Below are 17,781 nucleotides of genomic sequence, written 5' to 3'. Positions count from 1 at the left end.
CTTGCATGTTGACTTCTGACTTCATCTGCTTCCCATGAAGCCCATCTGCAGTAGGACATGGGATGGATGTTAAAAAGAATGTTTCGTTAGGGATGCCTGACTGGCTCAGTCAGTGGAGCATGTGACTTTTGATCGCAGGGTCATGAGTTCAAGCCCCATGTTGGGCCTAAAGCTTACTTAAAAAAAAAAAAAAATTTTTTTTATTAAATAAATGGTCCAGTATCTTATGTAAAATACATAAAATTTTTAAAATCAGCATACCATAATAAACATATAGAACTGTGAACATCATTACACTTTAATGACTCAGAAAGACTTCAAAACCTTACTGAAAAATGTATGTCTGTAGAGTAGGAGGAAATGCTGACTGGAGATGTGTTTTTGATAGAAAGTCAAATTATAGCATTTATTCCATTCATCAGTACCAATTCTTATGTGCAGCGGCTCCCCTTCCCCACTTTGGAGAATTTTTACTTGTATCAGTTAGGAATTATGTTTTGCTGCAAGAATCAGAAACTTGGAAAAGAGTGCTTTAAACAAATAGGTGTTTCATATTTCTTATTTAATGAGAAGTTTCAAGATATTCCATAGTACGTTCACGGACCCAGGGTCTTTGTCCCTCTCTTCCTAGATAGTCGTCAGTATGTGCTGATTACTTCATGGTCACAAGATGGTATTCTCAATCCACCTTCCAGCAGGAAGAAGGAAGGAGTGCCAAGGAGGAAAGGGCAGAACCTGTGCTAGAAAAACAGGATTTTCTAAGAAATCCCAGTAAATACAACATTTCACTGGCCAAAATTTGTAGGTTTTGGCTTTCTAGTCTCTGGTAGAAGCAGACAAGGAAAAATGGAGCTGAACTGGGTATTGGGCCGACCGGTAGTATCTGTCAACTATCCGTTAGTATCTAAACTATCTGTCAGTTTAGTACATTCCTGTAGAAGAAGCCAAGGTGTTGGGGGCGCCTGGTGGCTCAGTCGGGTAAGTGCCCAGCTCTTGATTTCAGCTCAGGTCATGATCTAGGGTTGTGACATCAAGTCCCACTCAATGGGGAGTCTGCTTGAGATTCTCTCCCTCTCCCTCTTCCCCTCCCCCACCATTCTCTCTCTCTCTCTCTCTCTCTCAAATAATAAATAAATCTTTTTTTAAAAAAAAAGAAACTAAGATGTTATGTACAGTTTTAAAAGAGAAGAAATAGAGGTAGTTAGGACTCCTAAGATCCTACTTTTATCTGTAGATTTCATGTAAGTAACTGTTCAAGGAATTGAGAGCTTCATGAAAAAAATATTTTAAGTTTAATAATATTACTCCTTTTATACTTTATGTAATCACTGTTGTGCATCTGTGGTCCCTTAGCAGCCACAACTGCTGACCCTAAACCTTTTTTCTTTTTTTTTTTTTTTTTTTTTTTTTTTTGTAGCTTTTCTAACCGTCTCAGTGAAAGGGATGAGAGGAGCCTCTGGCAGCTAAAATAAAGTCTTGCACTAACCTCTTCTGCTTTCAGTTTCAAAACCCATTTGATTCTGATGTTTACTAAACCATGAAAGTATGGCCTTTCCTCTGACATTTTCCTTTCCTTCAGCCAAAATGAAAAGACAGAAAGGGAGGTTGTTCACCCAACATAAAGAAAGTCGTTTACATAAAATTAGGGAAATGAACCATTTATCCCTTTCACTTTCTTCATCTAAGAGTGCAATGAACCATGATATCATTTTCTGAGGTTGTATCTGGGCACCTTGTGCAATATATGTGTAGATCTTTCAAAGAGGGCTTCGAATACCCGTTCTTATGACTAAAGGAGCAGAAATCCCAAGGATACCAACAAAAATTGATTCTACCCTGCTTTAACAAAAAAACAAAAAGAAGCATGACTCTGAGAGATAAAAATGCACCAGTGTGTTTGAGCTATCCCCATTTTTAAAAGAGAATGGAGGGAGTGTGCAACGGCTAGCCTTTTGGGCAAAAGACAGTGATAGGACAGTGACATCTAGCGGTGAGCCTTTTGAAGAGCCTTCAGATTTCTTTCTACATCTTGAATCTTTCCCCAAGGCTCCTCTTGTACCTGAGTGGCCTCAATAGCTTTCCAAATTGTGGTTTATAGACTTTATGTTAGGTCCAGAATGGCATCGTTTATTACTCTTGGCTTTGCGTAACACACTTTAAAATTGTGATAGGAACGTTCTGAAACATTGCCCGAGAAAATTAGCAACAAGGGGACAGTGTCCAAGAAGTCATTCACCCCCTTTTACATATGAAACCATATCAGGAACCATGCTCATTTGTATACTTGATTTTAGAACAAAATTTAAAACGTTAAAACAATGAAAATTCTATATAGCAGTCAGTTCTGGTGTTAATGCTGGGATTGTTTTTTGTAAGTGTAGAGGTTATGTATATCACCATGGTGATACTCTGCACGCCAGGCATACCTGGTGATGTACATGCCATGGAAGCCATCACAAGTGTTGGGACTTGTGATTTACAAACTGGACCTCATCTTTCTAGACTGGAAGAGGTGATCCTATCTTTTTGTTTAAGTACATCTTGATCTATAACAAGCAAACTATCTGTGAAAGCCAACAGAGCCATTAATATATATTGCCCTTATTATCAGGAGAATGTTATTGTAATTTTTAATTAATTTCAGCATTGTTCTTTCAGTGATTCCATATAGGTCAGTGATCATCCCCATCAAAAAGCTGAGCAATGCAATCATCACATCGAACCCCTGGATCTGTGTATCGGGAGAGCTAGGAGACACGGGAGTAATGCAGATTCCCAAAAACCTTCTCGAAATGACTTTTGAGGTAGGTTCAGCTAATACCTTTCTTAGCAGAAAATGTCATACACAAGGATTCCAGTTTTACTTTTTCATTTTCCCTCAAATCAAATAATATGAAAGAGTACTCAAGCATCCAGGATCATTTAGGTATACACCTAAAGTTGTCATAAACACAGTTATTTGTTTTATATTTTTATTGCTATAATTTTAATTATTAAGCTCTATTTTTCTACTTGCAATGGAATACTTTTGGGCTTTGCTAGGTCCTATTCCATGATTGCCAGTGCCTAGCACAGACCCAGGCAAAGGGGACATTCAGGGAAATGCTTTTCCCACAGTGGTTCTCTTTCTTACTGTACAGTGCTCCCTGCCTGAACCTGGACAAAAGGACAGGAGAGCTGACATCCATGCTTATGGCTTTTAAACCACATGGTGACATTTATAGAATGATTCTATAAAAATACCTTTCAATCTCGTAGTCAATTTTCAGGTTTCACCTGGTGAAATAGTCCCCTGTCTTTGAGCCCCCTGCAGGCTGGCATGCAGGAGGAAGGGAACCACCTGCTCGCGTTTCAAGAGGGAAGTAGCACTAACTGAATGTCCTGTTCTCTTGTTCCTTGGGGTCTAGGAATAGCAGTTTCCACTAAGTCATAACACACACCAAGAGCCTGTTCTAGCCCTATTTGTCTAATGGGCTCGTTATATATAAAAGATTAAAACCCATGGCTTTTCTTTGACTCGAAAGTATGGAACATAAACTCTATTATAAGTCCCATCCTTGCTGTTTCCAGACTCTCTGTCATTTCTGCCTACTTCTTTCCATCTTTCCTGCCACAGCTAATTCAGGAGGCCATCCTCCCTCACCTGGCTGGCTATGATGCCTTCTCACCTTGATAGGAAGAAGTCAAGGGCTTTAAGAACTCATAGCTCTGATGTTCCCAGCCATACATAGTCAGTTGGGGATTCTGTGATATTTTATCAGAATTTAAAAGTCAGAATTTAATTGACTTTTTTTTTTTAACTATTCCTTTTATCATTGCTTTCTTTTGTACTTGTCCACCAACGACCAGGAAGGACATTGATAATTATACTTTTTTTATGGTAGCTTCAAAGACTTCTAGTAGATGAGGTTTGAGGTCAGTTCTGCCTTAGCGTTTTATTAGAAACAGAAAAACAGCTGTGTCAGTGATTTTTTTATATCTGTGGTTATTTTCCTGACCTCACTGTAACTGAATCTAAATAGCATCCTTTTGCCACTTCTTGAAATTCTTCTCATCTAACTGGGTTCCCTAGTTAGAAGTAATTTTTCCTTTTCCAGTGTTTTTCTAGTACTCGTTTATATCTCTTAACACCTTGTACAGTCTCCTCATTTGATAATGTCCATATGTGTCCGGTCTCATTAGATGGGATATATTAGATGTGAATATATTTCTCCAGTACAAAGCAGGGCATTTATGCAGGATGGGTCCTCTGCAGTTGTTAAATTGGATGGAACCAAAGTGCCACCACTAAAGCTAAGAGGTAGTGGGAGTGGCATCAGGCTCTGAATAACCCGTGGTCCTGTCCCTACAGTGCCAGAACTTGGGGAAGCTGACCACTGTTCAGATTGGTCACGATAACTCAGGACTGTTAGCCAAATGGCTAGTGGATTGTGTCATGGTCAGAAATGAGATTACAGGACATACATACAGGTAAGTAAATATCCTCGGGAGCTCAGAATTCTTTCTTTGAGACTCTTTAGACAAGAAAAGGCTTAAGAATTGTTTTCTTCTGGGGCGCCTGGCTGGCTCAGCCGGCAGAGTGTGAGACTCTTGATCTCAGAGTCATAAGTTTGAGCCCCACGTTGGGTATAGAGACTACTAAAAGAAAATGAACTTTAAAAAAAGAATTGTTTTCTTTCTAAAGCTTTCTCACTGCCCTCTGAATTTTAGTTCAGGTTTTGGAATTGTTTAGTTTTACTTTTTTTTTTTTTAAGATTTTTTATTTGAGAGAGTGAGAGCAGAGCAAGCAAGAGACAACATGAGTAGAGTGGGGAACTACAGAGGGAGAAGGGGAAGCAGGTTCCTCACCAAACAGGGAGCCTGACGTGGGGCTCAATCCCAGGACCCCAGGATCATGACCTGAGCTGAAGGCAGATGCTTGACCAGCTGAGCCACCTGAGCTCCCCTTAGTTTTACTTTTTATGTAATACAAAATTGCCCCCAAAAAAACTTTTAAAAAATTGATTGTGTTTGCTATTAATGCTTAGTCCACAAGTGTTGGAAAAGATTGATATAACTCTGATTTTTTTTTTTAAGATTTTATTTATTTATTTGACAGAGAGAGACAGCCAGTGAGAGAGGGAACACAAGCAGGGGGAGTGGGAGAGGAAGAAGCAGGCTCCCAGTAGAGCATGGAGCCTGACGTGGGGCTTGATCCCAGGACCCTGGGATCACGCCCTGAGCCAAAAGCCGACACTTAACGACTGAGCCACCCAGGTGCCTCTATAACTCTGATTTAAAAAAAAAAAAAAAAAAAAAAAGCTTGAAGTAATTAATTTAGTAGGAGGAAAGGATCTTTTGGACTCTACTGGTTACAGCTGGCACTCCTCTTTGGAAACATTCTCCTCTTTTCTCCTATAACTCAACTCCCACGTTAACTTCTAGTTTAAAAATATTCTTGTCAGAAGAACTAACCACAGGGGCGCTGGGTGGCTCAGTCAATTAAGCGTTTGCCTTTGGCTCAGGTCATGATCCCAGGGTCCCGGGATGGAGTCTGGCATCTGGCTCCTTATCCGGCTCTGTGCTCAGCGGGGAGCCTTCTTCTCCCCCTCCCCACGCAGCTCCTTGTGCTCTCCCTCCCTAGCTCTCTCTGTTTTTCTCAAATAAATAAATAAAATCTTTAAAAAAAAGAAGAACTAACCACAGTATTTTAATATAGACTGGGTATGAGAAAATATTAAATCATTTTAATTTTGTTGAATGTGATAATTTCTGGCTATATAAGAACGAATGTCTTTATTTTTCAGAGATTCATACTGAAGTGTTTTTAGGGGTAAAATGTCCTGATGTGTGCAGTGTACTTTAAAATTCTTCAACACAAAATAAAAACAAAGCATATGGCAAAATATTAAGTCAAGTGATAAGAATAGGGGTGTCTGTTATATGATTCTCTCTGCTTTTCTGTATGTTTGAAATTTTAAAATTAAAATTTAAAAAACACCCACAGGCACTAAAATGATGGGCTTCACCTATGATGCCATTTTAAAAATTCTGATTCAAACAAGTAAAGTACTGGTGATGGAGAAGTTGTTTTTCTGACCTACAAGGTTCCCATGCGGGCGGTGGTTGGGGAAAGGCATTGATGATGGAAGCCTGGAGAGAATCCTTATTGGGGAGCTGATGACCTCAGTGGCAGATGAGGATCTGGTAAAGCAGTGTCGGACTCCGCCGCAGCAGAAATCGCCCACCTCGGCTCGGAGACTGAGCATCACTTCCCTGACAGGAAAGACCACCAGTAAGTACCATCACTGATTGCTGAATTCTCAGTGTGCCTCAGATGTTGCCGGCACCACATGGCCGTTTCACGGGAAGCTGTTGCATTAATGAATTGTGGTAAGATTAAAAAGAAGAAAGCTGAGGAATATTAATTTGGGTGAACGGAGTTTAAAAGAGGGAGGGAGGAGAGAGGAAAGGGAAAAAGTAAGGCAAGAATTAACAAATAATTCAAAGCCTGGAGAATTTAGATATTAAAATCAAATAAAAACTGCATGCTCTGTTTTAATGAAGCTATGGAAATGTGAATGAATAATATTTTGACTGAAACTTAAAGGAGGAAGGGCACCTGGCTCTTCAACAATTTTTATGCATTGGTGTAGAAAAAACTTACTTGACTCTTACCTGAAGAATGTTTTATGCAAGAAATCCTCCAGCAGTGTGAATTCAAAGATTCTTAAACACTAGAATGTGTAGCTTGTCCTTTATGGTGTGACGTGTAAATTAAATTTAATAGTTAATCACCACAAGAAATTATCAAATATTTAATTTTTCTCATGTTACCTACTGACTTCTATCCCTGAAATCTGTTTACCATCTTTTTTTTTTTTTAAACCATTCTTGGGGTTTGGGAAGCAAAGGCAGTTTCAATCCCATTCAAGCAGCCCACCACGCTCTCCCCCAAGAACAGGACCTAAGCATGTGGGCCGTTGGGGGCGGGGGGAGGAAATGAAGCAGTGCCTAGATAGACTGATCACCAGGAAAGGGAGCAGTTCTGGGCTTTGGGTGCCACAGCGTACCAGACATCTTCCCTTTACTTTCAACACAATGGCAAAAACACAGATTTCGGGGTAGCCGTTCAGAGCTTCACAAACCTGGATCTGTGCCCACTAAGGGACTCAGAGGTGGGTAGGATAAGGGGGTACCTGTGGAATGATGCTGTGGGTCTTTCCCATCTCACTCCTCAGATCCAGGGGCTTGCTAGCACTTTGCAACAGGTACCATGCCAGGTGATTTACGCCTGTAATATCTCACGCACCTTTCCCAGTGACCCATGAGGTGTGTATTTTCCCTACTTTTAGGTTGAGGAAATTCAAACTCAGAAGAAGTTTGACATCTAACCAAGGTTACAGATTGCAGGTGGTAAGGTTGGGATTTGAATCTAAGGGTTTCTTGGATTCTTTTCCCTTGTGCCAAGATGCCTCCCACTTGGCCGAACTGGCCTGAGGCAAGTTTCACAGGGCCCCTGACAAGCCAGCCTGCTGTGGTGAAGTGTTTCCTGCCTGGTGGACACAGGTGATACCCCGTAGTACTTAGTTTAGTTCAGTTCCCTCACATGAGAATTCAGCCACTGTTCATTGTTTTTTCAGAACCCAATGCTGGACAGATCCAAGAAGGAATTGGAGAAGCTGTGAATAATATTGTGAAACATTTTCACAAACCTGAAAAAGAGGTATGATGATCTATAAAACTTAATATATAGGATTTTAAAGTCATTTTTATACATGGTACATAAGGCAGTAGAGGGTATGTTAAGTTTTATTTGTAAGCTTTCTAATAGCTACAGAAACATGCTTCATAGCTGCCCTCAGCACCTGTTTCTCTAGCGTCTTCTTAAACATAGTTGCAGCAGATTATTCTTTGGCACTGTGTTTTGCTTCACAGAGAGGAAGCCTCACAGTATTGCTGTGTGGAGAAAATGGACTGGTTGTGGCACTTGAACAAGTCTTCCATCATGGGTTCAAATCTGCCCGCATCTTTCACAAGAATGTCTTCATCTGGGACTTCATAGGTAAATTAAAGCAGGTGTATGTTGTTATAATGTCACTGAAATGTTCCTTAGAAAACTCAAAGACCCAGGAGTTTAAGCAGAAAAGGATTAGTTACAAGGGAGTACAATTTTTAAAATAAATATCAAATTAGCACTATCTTTGCTTTTCATTCATTCAACAAATATTTATAGTGTCCATAGTATTCCAGACACTATTCTAGATGCTCAGGATACCCATCAGGGGGCACCTGGCTACTCCGTCAGTAGCGCATGGGACTCTTGATCTCAGTATCATGAGTTCAAGCCCCACTTTGGGCGTAGAGCTTACTTAAAAATATATATATACATCAAGAAATAAGTAAAACACAAAAATTCCTATGGTTGACCCGCCATTCTGGTAGGGGCAGGAACCCAGACAATACACAAAACCTAACAAGTATGTGTTTCATCTAGTATGTTATTAAGCTACGTTTGGTGTGGAGAAAAATAGAGCAGAATGATAAGATGTGGAGTGGAGAGTGCTCTTTTAAGTGGGGCAGTTACAGGCTTTGTGGACAAGGTGACATTTGAGCAAAGACTGTAAGGAAGTGAGGAATCGAGCCACGTGACTATGTGGGAGAAGAGCACTGCGGGCTGAGAGAACTGCCAGGGAGAGGCCCCAAGCTGGGAGCGTGCTTGGCCTTTTCATGGACTAGCAAGCCTGGTGTGACTGGGGCAGACTGAGGGTGACAGAGAGTGAGAGGACATTGGGTGAGAGGGCTGTTTACTGCCAGAGCCAGGTGCTTTAAAGCCATCTAGGCCTTTGGAAGAACTTTGTCATTATCATGATTGAAATAGGAAGTCATTGGAAGGCTTTGAGCCAAGGAGTGAGTGACATGATGTAACTTCTGTTTTAGAAGGATTACTCTAGCTTTATGCTGTCCAGTATGGAAACCACTAGCTACATGTGGCTATTTAAATTTAAACTGATTTAATTTAAATTAAATTTAAAAGTCACTTCCTTAGTCATACCTGTCTTACCTAGGAGCTACTAAATTGAGCCTTGCAGATATAGAACATTTCATTCATCACAGAAAGTTCTGTTGGAGTGTGCTGCTCTAGCTTGCTAAATAAGCGTTGTAATCTTTATTTTGGTATGCAGTTCTTCTAGAATTCCCAGTTTTTTTAAAGGGGTGATTAATCATTTTGTGTCTTGTAAATATAGTCTAGATGAAGTAGTTGATTTTATCCAACTTAGAATTTTTAGACAAAAGAAAGGTTGACAGAGCTAGGCCTCCAGGTGTGATTTTTTTTTTTCTTTTGGAATGCCTAGAATCTTACTGCTCCTGTTGCTGATAGGTGTATACGTATCTCTTCCTCAGATTTCCTGAATCAGTTCTATTTCAAGGATTTTGTTGCAAAGTGTTAGCCAGCCATTCTGTAACCAGAACAGAGGGCACCATCTCAATGACTGCTATATATTTGCTAGTTATTCCTAGAAGGTTCTGGTCTTGACAGAAGAGTCCTTTTTTTTTTTCTTTTTTGCCAATTTCCATTGCTTGAGGGTATTCTAAAGAGAGTAAACTTTCTACCCTTCTGGAATGCAGTCTAGATTAGAAAGTAAACTCCTGGGAGCATATTGTTCCACTGTGAAACATGGAGCTCTAGAATTCATCTTGAAACCAGTGATAAAGTAATGATTTTGGTTTCTGGACTGGCTATAATGTAAATCATCATTAGTGTTTCCAGAATAAACTAAGTGATTAACCTTTCTGTACATGAAGTATTAATGTGTATTGTGATATGATTCTGATTTCCTTTTCCCAGAGAAAGCGGTTGCTTATTTTGAAACCACTGACCAGATTCTAGACAATGAAGATGATGTCCTTATTCAGAAATCATCCTGCAAAACCTTCTGCCACTATGTAAATGCTATTAATACCGCACCCAGGAACATTGGGAAGGACGGCAAATTCCAGATTTTAGTTTGCCTTGGAACACGGTATAAAGCCAGTTCTTGACTTTCCCTGTCTTTGTTACGTGTTGAACAAGAGTCCAGAAGGGGTTATACCAGATCGTGCCCTGTCCAAAGCTCTCCCATGGGTTTCTTTCATTCCTAGTTTTATTATGAGAGTACTATCTATTGGGTATTTGCTATATGTTGGCACTACGCTAAGTACGTTACATTCATTACCTCATTTAATCCTGCTGTCACTTCACTACCTTACTACGTGAAGTAGCAGCTGGTACCCTCATTGTGTAGACGAGAAAACAGCACACAGATGAGGCATAGCTAAGTGAACCAACTTCCCCAAGGTCACACAGCTAGAAAGAGGGATTGCCAAGATTTATACCCGGTCTCACTCGAGAGCCCAAGCTCTCAACCATTACACTACACTGGCTCCAAAGGCAGGCAGATAGGTAATAGATAGTTCGATAAGGAATTTGACACACCTGAACATACACACATATATATTTACAATATACCAACACATTGCTTTTAATTTAATAACATTGTAGAATTAGTACTATATACATAATTCTTAACTATAGAAAGTCTTCTCTTTAAGACAATTTCCTACCCCTTTATTTTTTGAAAATGACATGTAGGAGCTATACAATCCATTAATTTTAAAACAGCTATGAGAATTACAATTCTCGTGAAACACATAGGCCTTTAGAAGCTTTTTTTTAAAGATTTCTTTATTTATTTGAGAAAGAGAGAGTACAGGTGAGGAGCAGAGGGCAAGGGAGAGAGAGAATCTCAAGCAGACTACTCGCTGAGTGTGGAGCCCAACGCAGGGCTCAGTCTCACAACCCTGAGATCGTGACCTGAGCTGGAATCAAGAGCCAGATGCTCAATGGCCTGAACCACCCAGATACCCCAAGAATAAGGTTTTTTTTAAGTTACCTGTGCAATGTTTGGTTTTTTCTACAGCCCTGATGCTCCAACGAGAGATCCAGGATGACCTAGTTATGGCTGCTCTCGTCATGAAAGGCATCTTGCGGGGCGCCCGGCTGGCTCAGAAGAGCGTGCCACTGTTAATCTTGGGTTTATGAGTTCGAGCCCCACATTGGGTGCAGAGATTACTACAAAAAATAAACTTAAAAAAAAAAAAGAAAAAGAAAGAAAGGCACATTGAGAGATGCCCAGTAAGGATGTCTTAGATCCTTAGTGACAGATAACTAATGTCAGAGTTTAATCAGGACACACCAAAGGTTGAGATGTTGTCCTCCTGAAACAACTGGTTTACAGAACTAAGTTCTGTATTTCTTCTTAATAAAAGGGGCCAATTTCAGCCATGCTTTTAAAGTTCCTTTTGAATGTGATCCTTATCTTCTTTTATCTCTTTACTGTTAGTGATTTATCAGACCAGTGCAACCCTTCTTTTGGTTTATAAAATCTACTTAATGTTTTTCTGCTTTGATTTTGTTCCTTACCTTGCTATGTTGTGGCAGTTTTTTAAAAATGTTAGTCCCAACTTTTTAATGTAGTCTTTCTTCCCAAAGGGTCAGTATACTTTGGCATGCCTCACAGATGTCTGAGTAACACCCCTGTAAAAAAAAAAAAAAAAAAAAAAAGGCACAAAATTGCATTCTGCCTCTTTTTTAAAGTGTTAAGTCAGAATACAGAATCTCTTTAATGTGGGTAAGTCCTTACGGGCAGTTTGTCCAGACTTACTTTTACAATCTCTTGGGTTTTCCCATTAGTTTACACTGTCTCATTACTGTATCTTTTTAAGCAAATTTTCAGATTCCTGACTTTGGTTTCCTCTCTGCTGACCTCAGAACTTGGCTAGGTTTTGCTCTGTGCAGCCCCACACCTTCCCATTGGAAGCTCTAACATGTGTGGTGTTCTGCAGCAAGGTCAGCAGGGCTCAGGACTTCTTTCTCCTTGACTCTGTAGGGATCGCCTGCTCCCACAGTGGATCCCCCTCTTAGCCGAGTGTCCTGCCATTACCCGAATGTACGAGGAGAGCGCCCTCCTGCGAGACCGCATGACTGTCAACTCTCTCATCCGCATTCTGCAGACCATTCAGGACTTCACCATAGTCTTGGAAGGATCACTCATCAAAGGAGTGGATGTGTAACCCAAGTGGCTAGAAACTCTCAGTCCAGACCCCTTGTTCCTGAACCTTCCCCAACTGTGGGGACTGATTTGGACTTGTCTGACAAGGTAGTGAGTCACTGCAGGGGCAACACACCGAATTCCCCAATCTGAACAATCCTCACACCACAGACAAGGCAAAATGCTGTATTGTAGTTCATTTGAACCTGGAATTTAGTATAAAATAGAGTATTTTCATGTGTTAGATGTGTGTAAATATGCTATCTTCTTTAAGAAATTATATTACTCTAATAAGATACTTTTCTTAGATTGAATATTCCTGTGACTTAAAATAAGTAGCTTAACCGCATTGGGAGTTGGGGAGGGGAAGAGTGGTGCTAGCCAGGAAGAAGCCAGTAAACATGTAATTACAGTGCAACCCAGTCGGGCTTTTTTTTCCCTCCAGGTATCACAAAGGAACCCAGAATGCATTGTTCCGTCGTAGCCATCCGTCCTGGTGTGTCCGAGCCTTTGTATTGTGAATGTAAACAACTTTACCTGCTGTACGTGATAGCCCTCACTTACATTTTTTTAAGTTATAAATGGTTTCATACATTTGAATTGAGTCACTTTTCCAGTCTTTTGGAAAAATTTTTCCATCGGCACAAGATAAAGATATGATTCAAATATTTTAAATACTGGACCCCAGGAGCTTGGCTAAACTGGAAAGAGAACACACAAAGCCCCGAGAAGTATGTTAAATTGTAGGATTATAACTTCTTTACACTTTGGAAAGATTAGCCTAGACTAACTTCATTCTTGGCATTTTTATTCATGTTATGTGAGGTACTTTGAAGAGATGTGAGTTTCAAAGTGTTGGTCTCTTAGTTATAAGAACTGCAAACGGCAATTTGATTGTGTACTTCTAATTTGGCCCTCTAAACCCTGCAGCAGTTCCTTACCTCAAGGATAATCTCAAACCCTGTCTTTGTTAGTTTCCAGTCCCCCCTCCCCTCCCCTCTTCCTGTGCCCATCCCCCTCTCAGGAAATGGAAGGAATGTCTAAGAAGGAGGAGGGCTCTGTGTAGCTTGGAATGTTTTTGTGAAAGTATTTGTTGACCATGATAATGCAAATAACAGAGGGAAAGAGCTAGAATGAACCTTTTCTGGATGTTTCAGGGCAAGTTTTATATTCCTTTTTAAGAAAGGGTAATAATATAAAACAACTGGCCCGGAGACAGTGAAAGCCAGGGCAGCATAGACTGACAGAAACGGAAGCAGAGCGAGAGGCAACAGTTTTGAAAGACCGAACATTGTGAGTAGCTTTCCAGCTTGGTATTTTATAAGGAAGTTAAGTAAATGGTGGTGTTAGCTAGTTACCTTTGAGTCTTCGTTTATGGTAGGTCCTGTAACTAATTAGGCATTTGCACATTGTTAGCAGTGAAATTGCCTCAGCAGAGCTCCAGGTTTTATTCCCAATTGTGGCTGAGAAGCAAAGCCATGGCCTCTCAGGACCCTTGCACAGTCTTGAAGGTCCTGGGCTTTGGCCAACAGTATTGTTTCCCTTATTTCCTGGAGGAAGAAACTAGTGAAACAAGTGCCTCACTCCCTTTATCAAACACTATTCGGCGGGGGTAACCAAGGCACATCCCCTTTTAATCTGTGGCTTAGTACTTGAGGAGCACTGGGGGAGTTGAAGGCAGCATTAAGAAACCCATGGAAGGGCTTTAAGAAGATGATTCTGGGTGACCTGGGTAGACTGGACATTTGTTCACCTGAGGCTGAGGGGTGTCTCCATTGGTGTAGCTCTTCCAAGGACCTGGAAAGTCCAGGCATCCAGAGTATTTCACACAGGGTTCCTGTGTTGCAGTGATCAGAAACCACAGAGTGATCAGTGCAGGGTTTTATTCTCTGTACCTTTCCCAGAAGGCCATGCTTCTGGCACAATCTGGGCAGCTGACTTAGGTTAGCATGAGTCGTCATCGTATAGATGGGAGCACCTGAGGATCAGAGAGGTTAAATACTTACCCCACAGCTGGTCAGTGACAACAGAGTCTAGAACTCGTGTCTTTTATTACACCAAGGCTGCATGAGACTGAGCTCCAAGGCATTCATATTAATCGTCTTTCTATCCCTGGAGCTTTATCCATCCACCTAAACAGGTAGGCAATAAGTGTTAATATTCATTTATAATAATTGTAAGGATTAATATTCATTTTAACAAATTGTTCCCAAGTGGTTGAGAATTACATCCATTATAAAAACTGGGAGCAAAATTGGATTTGGGGCCTATGAATAAAACCATTACATAAAAAAAGTAGTACTCCAAGAAAGAGTTACACCTAAAGTTTTATCCCACTTTGTGTAGTATGACCATAAGAGTAGAAATGACCGATTTCAAAAGAAATAATCATACCAGAACTGACAAATCCTCTAGAGAATGCTGGACCCTTTAATTGGTCACGTTAGGAGCCCATGTAGTTATTCCAATGATAACAGCCAGGGCTCCAAGCATGTGAGGACCTCCTTGCAAGCTGCTTGAATGGCCTACAGCCCATTCTTCTGAATATTGCCAGTTATGGTAAATCTTGGCCTTTCAGAAGAATTTAATATTTGGAAACAAAAAGTCCTTAGAATCCAAATTGATGAATAAAAAAGATGTTTTAAGCAGAGTTTGAGGTCACAAAAGAAACAATTCTAAAGAAAGAAGACTTAGTTCTTATGTGGTTTATAACTGTCTCTAAGCCAATACCAGAATATTTTGAGCAGGACAGTAGCAGAACCCTTAGAATAAATGTCTGTAGCTGACTTTTAAAAGGACCATACCCAGTTAGAGGTATACTTTTTGCTATATTAATTTTTTTAATTAGTATATTGCTTCATAATCACATCCTCAGAGTTAAAGTAAGTAAAAATCAATTTTGTAATTGACTTTTTTTCCTCAGAATAAATTAAAAGTAATGCCCGGAATCACAATTAGTATTTTCATATAATAATAGCTTGAGAGGAAATTGTTTTAAAATGAAATTGCCAAAAATATTACCTCTTGAAACATCTAATTTCCGAGTGTTTTTCAAATGTCCTGAAACTCCTAATCTCAACCTTTCTGACACAGTGGCAGGACACTGTTGTTGGTATTGTGTGTGAGCCCAGACAGCAGTGCCCTGGGTGGGGCTCATTAGCACCTTAAAACTGACTGAGGCTCGGTGTGGAGTAGCATAAAGTGGGATTCTAGTTGGGGTGAAATCGGCCTACAGAGAACAAAAGTTCTTCCTCTTCCTCTATCCCACTGGGAGCAAGAATTTGATATAAGAAACCTGAAACATGCAAAAGTTTGCAGTTTCCCTCTAAAGTTTATTTTCAACGTTTCGCACATTTTTGAACCTTTGTGACCCTGTGGTATTTACTTTAACATGCCTTTTTAAAAAATCATTTTAATGAACTTCTGTCACACTACATGAATGATATAGGGGAAATAACTGAATTGCTTGTATTTTCTTTTTTTGGAGTAAAGCACTGTTGTACGTAAATGTAAGTGAAAGAGAGGTAGAGACGGTACTTAACAGTTGTGTGTAGTATACGTTGACACCTCTAAGATATTTTGAAACATGAGGCAACAGATGAGGACCTCAGATCCCCAGGGAAATATTTATTTGACAGCATCGAGAGTGTAACTCTTAACTGAAATACCTTCTTTCTGTTAAGAATTAACGATTTTTCCGGGGGTTTTCATTTTGAGAATTGTATTTTCTCTGTGAGGTTTACAGAAACTATTCTTTCCTTTTCACCGTGTTGAAAGGACAATCTGAACCTTAGGTATTTATGTTTCAGTATTAACACACCTTCATTGATTGAGAATGGAGTCTTGAGCTCCTCTCTACTTTTATGAAGTGAATCCTGTTTCCAAGTCATCAGTTTGTTTTGAAGCCCCTGTTCCTTACATAAGTGTTTGTTATTTGTTTACGTTAAAAGGAGATGGAAACAAATAATAAACATCTAGGTCCCTTATTCCTATTAAAATACATTTATAAATCTCTTGGATTTCTAAGCTTTTTTGAAGAGAGCGTTGATGATGTGATCAGAGGAATCCAGGAAGAAACTCATCCTCCCAGATCTTCCTTGAGCTGGTCATCCTCTTAAGGTCAGAATAAAGATTGGCTCCAGAAATGTATCACACTGAGCATTTAACACCAGAGTGAAAAAAATAAATATCGAAAAGTTCCTCTTCATTTGAAGGAACCCAGGGCATCTTTGGGTTATGTGGGAGAGAATCACACTTCATCCAATTTCCTGAATGGATTTGTGTGTGGCTCTAGTCTATTCCAAACCAAATCTTGTTGACAGTAGAGAGGTATGGTAAGGAGTTCCTGTTGTCAATCAAATGAGGGTGTTAAACATAGAAAAACCCTCTATGTTACACTTGAACCGTGTATAAATGTACCCTGTGTATCTTTTTAAACAATGAACATTTCTGCATTTAAATTATATTGTGTTTCTTTGTATTGTTAACAATGCATCAGAACTGGATTTTTTTTCCTCATCTGAACATAATATAAAATTTAAAGAGTATTGTGATATCAAGCACTTTAACATACATATCAGAGAAACTGACGTGGGTTTTTCAGGTTTTGGAGTACATTTAAATAATGACTTTTCATGCTTTGTTCTTTACAAATAAAACTGTGGGGTTGATACTTTGTTTTGCTTTGTTATTATAGAATCTTAATACTGAGCAGCAAGTGACTTCAGAAAGTAGAGAGATAAATCAAAAGCATTATGTAGTAAAAACGCAGCCTTCTCGGCAACTGGTTATCGAGAAGAGGTTTATTTTTTTGAACCTACCTCACACCATACAGAAAAATCAATTCTTGATCAAATAGCCTATATGAAAAAGGAAAAACAGAAGTGTTAGAAGAAAATATAGAATGTATTTATGAACTTGGGGAAGGGAAGTATTTGTTAAAACACTCAAAAATAACTAGCATTATAGTCTGCAGTAAAAATAGAAAGTGAAGATTCATTAACTACCCACTATAAGCATTACCTAAATTGTTGCATTAAGTATTGGGCACATAGCATTTTATTTTTTATTTTTATTTATTTTTGTGGATAGCATTTTAAACACACACATCAAATTCCTGCTGTTATAGAATTTATATTCTTTTGGGGGGGAATTCATATTCTAATGGCGGAGTTACACAGTAAACAGAAGTAATACACATTGTAATTAGATAATAAGATAACAAACAAAGAAGAGATTGAAAGTGTAATTGGGGCTACTTGGAGGGGGACTGCAAGTGTAAATGGGTTAGCCAGAGAAGGCCTTCCTGAAAATGGAGTTGCCCTTAACTGAGATTGGAAAAAGTGTAGAAGAAACAAGTTTGGAAGGTCAACATCAAGAGCTTACTTTTTTTTTTTTAAGATTTTATTTATTTATTTGACAGAGAGCCAGCCAGCAAGAGAGGGAACACAAGCAGGGGGAGTGGGAGAGGAAGAAGCAGGCTCACAGTGGAGGAGCCCAATGCGGGCCTCGATCCCATTAACGCCAGGATCACACCCTGAGCTGAAGGCAGACGCCCAACGACTAAGCCACCCAGGCACCCCTCAAGAGCTTACTTTTGGGGGCATTTGGGTGGCTCAGTTGGTTAAGCATCCAACTATTGATTTCGGCTCAGATCATGATCTCAGGTGGTGAGATTAGCACAATCCGCTTCACTCCCTCTCCCCATGTG

General features: G+C 39.7%; 1 protein-coding gene across 3 annotated transcripts in view; it reads left to right on the top strand.

The window, feature by feature from the left end:
* Positions 1 to 16,746, top strand: part of DENND5B (DENN domain containing 5B) — a 188,113-nt gene extending 171,367 nt beyond the window's left edge. For 2 of the 3 annotated variants that reach the window (XM_034646078.1, XM_034646079.1), the window contains 7 exons: positions 2,659 to 2,804; positions 4,352 to 4,470; positions 6,087 to 6,274; positions 7,623 to 7,705; positions 7,918 to 8,044; positions 9,830 to 10,004; positions 11,910 to 16,746. In XM_034646078.1, coding sequence (XP_034501969.1) covers positions 2,659 to 2,804; positions 4,352 to 4,470; positions 6,087 to 6,274; positions 7,623 to 7,705; positions 7,918 to 8,044; positions 9,830 to 10,004; positions 11,910 to 12,093 — 1,022 coding nt within the window. In that variant the 3' untranslated portion in view covers positions 12,094 to 16,746. The remainder of the gene's footprint in view (positions 1 to 2,658; positions 2,805 to 4,351; positions 4,471 to 6,086; positions 6,275 to 7,622; positions 7,706 to 7,917; positions 8,045 to 9,829; positions 10,005 to 11,909) is intronic. The other variant, XR_004621419.1, reaches the window with a different exon arrangement.
* Positions 16,747 to 17,781: the final 1,035 nt, after the last annotated feature.

This window comes from Ailuropoda melanoleuca, chromosome 16 (assembly GCF_002007445.2).
Source record: "Ailuropoda melanoleuca isolate Jingjing chromosome 16, ASM200744v2, whole genome shotgun sequence".
NCBI classification, from domain to species: domain Eukaryota; kingdom Metazoa; phylum Chordata; class Mammalia; order Carnivora; family Ursidae; genus Ailuropoda; species Ailuropoda melanoleuca.
Note: the sequence above shows the minus strand (reverse complement) of the source record. Positions and strands in the feature narration are given on the sequence as shown.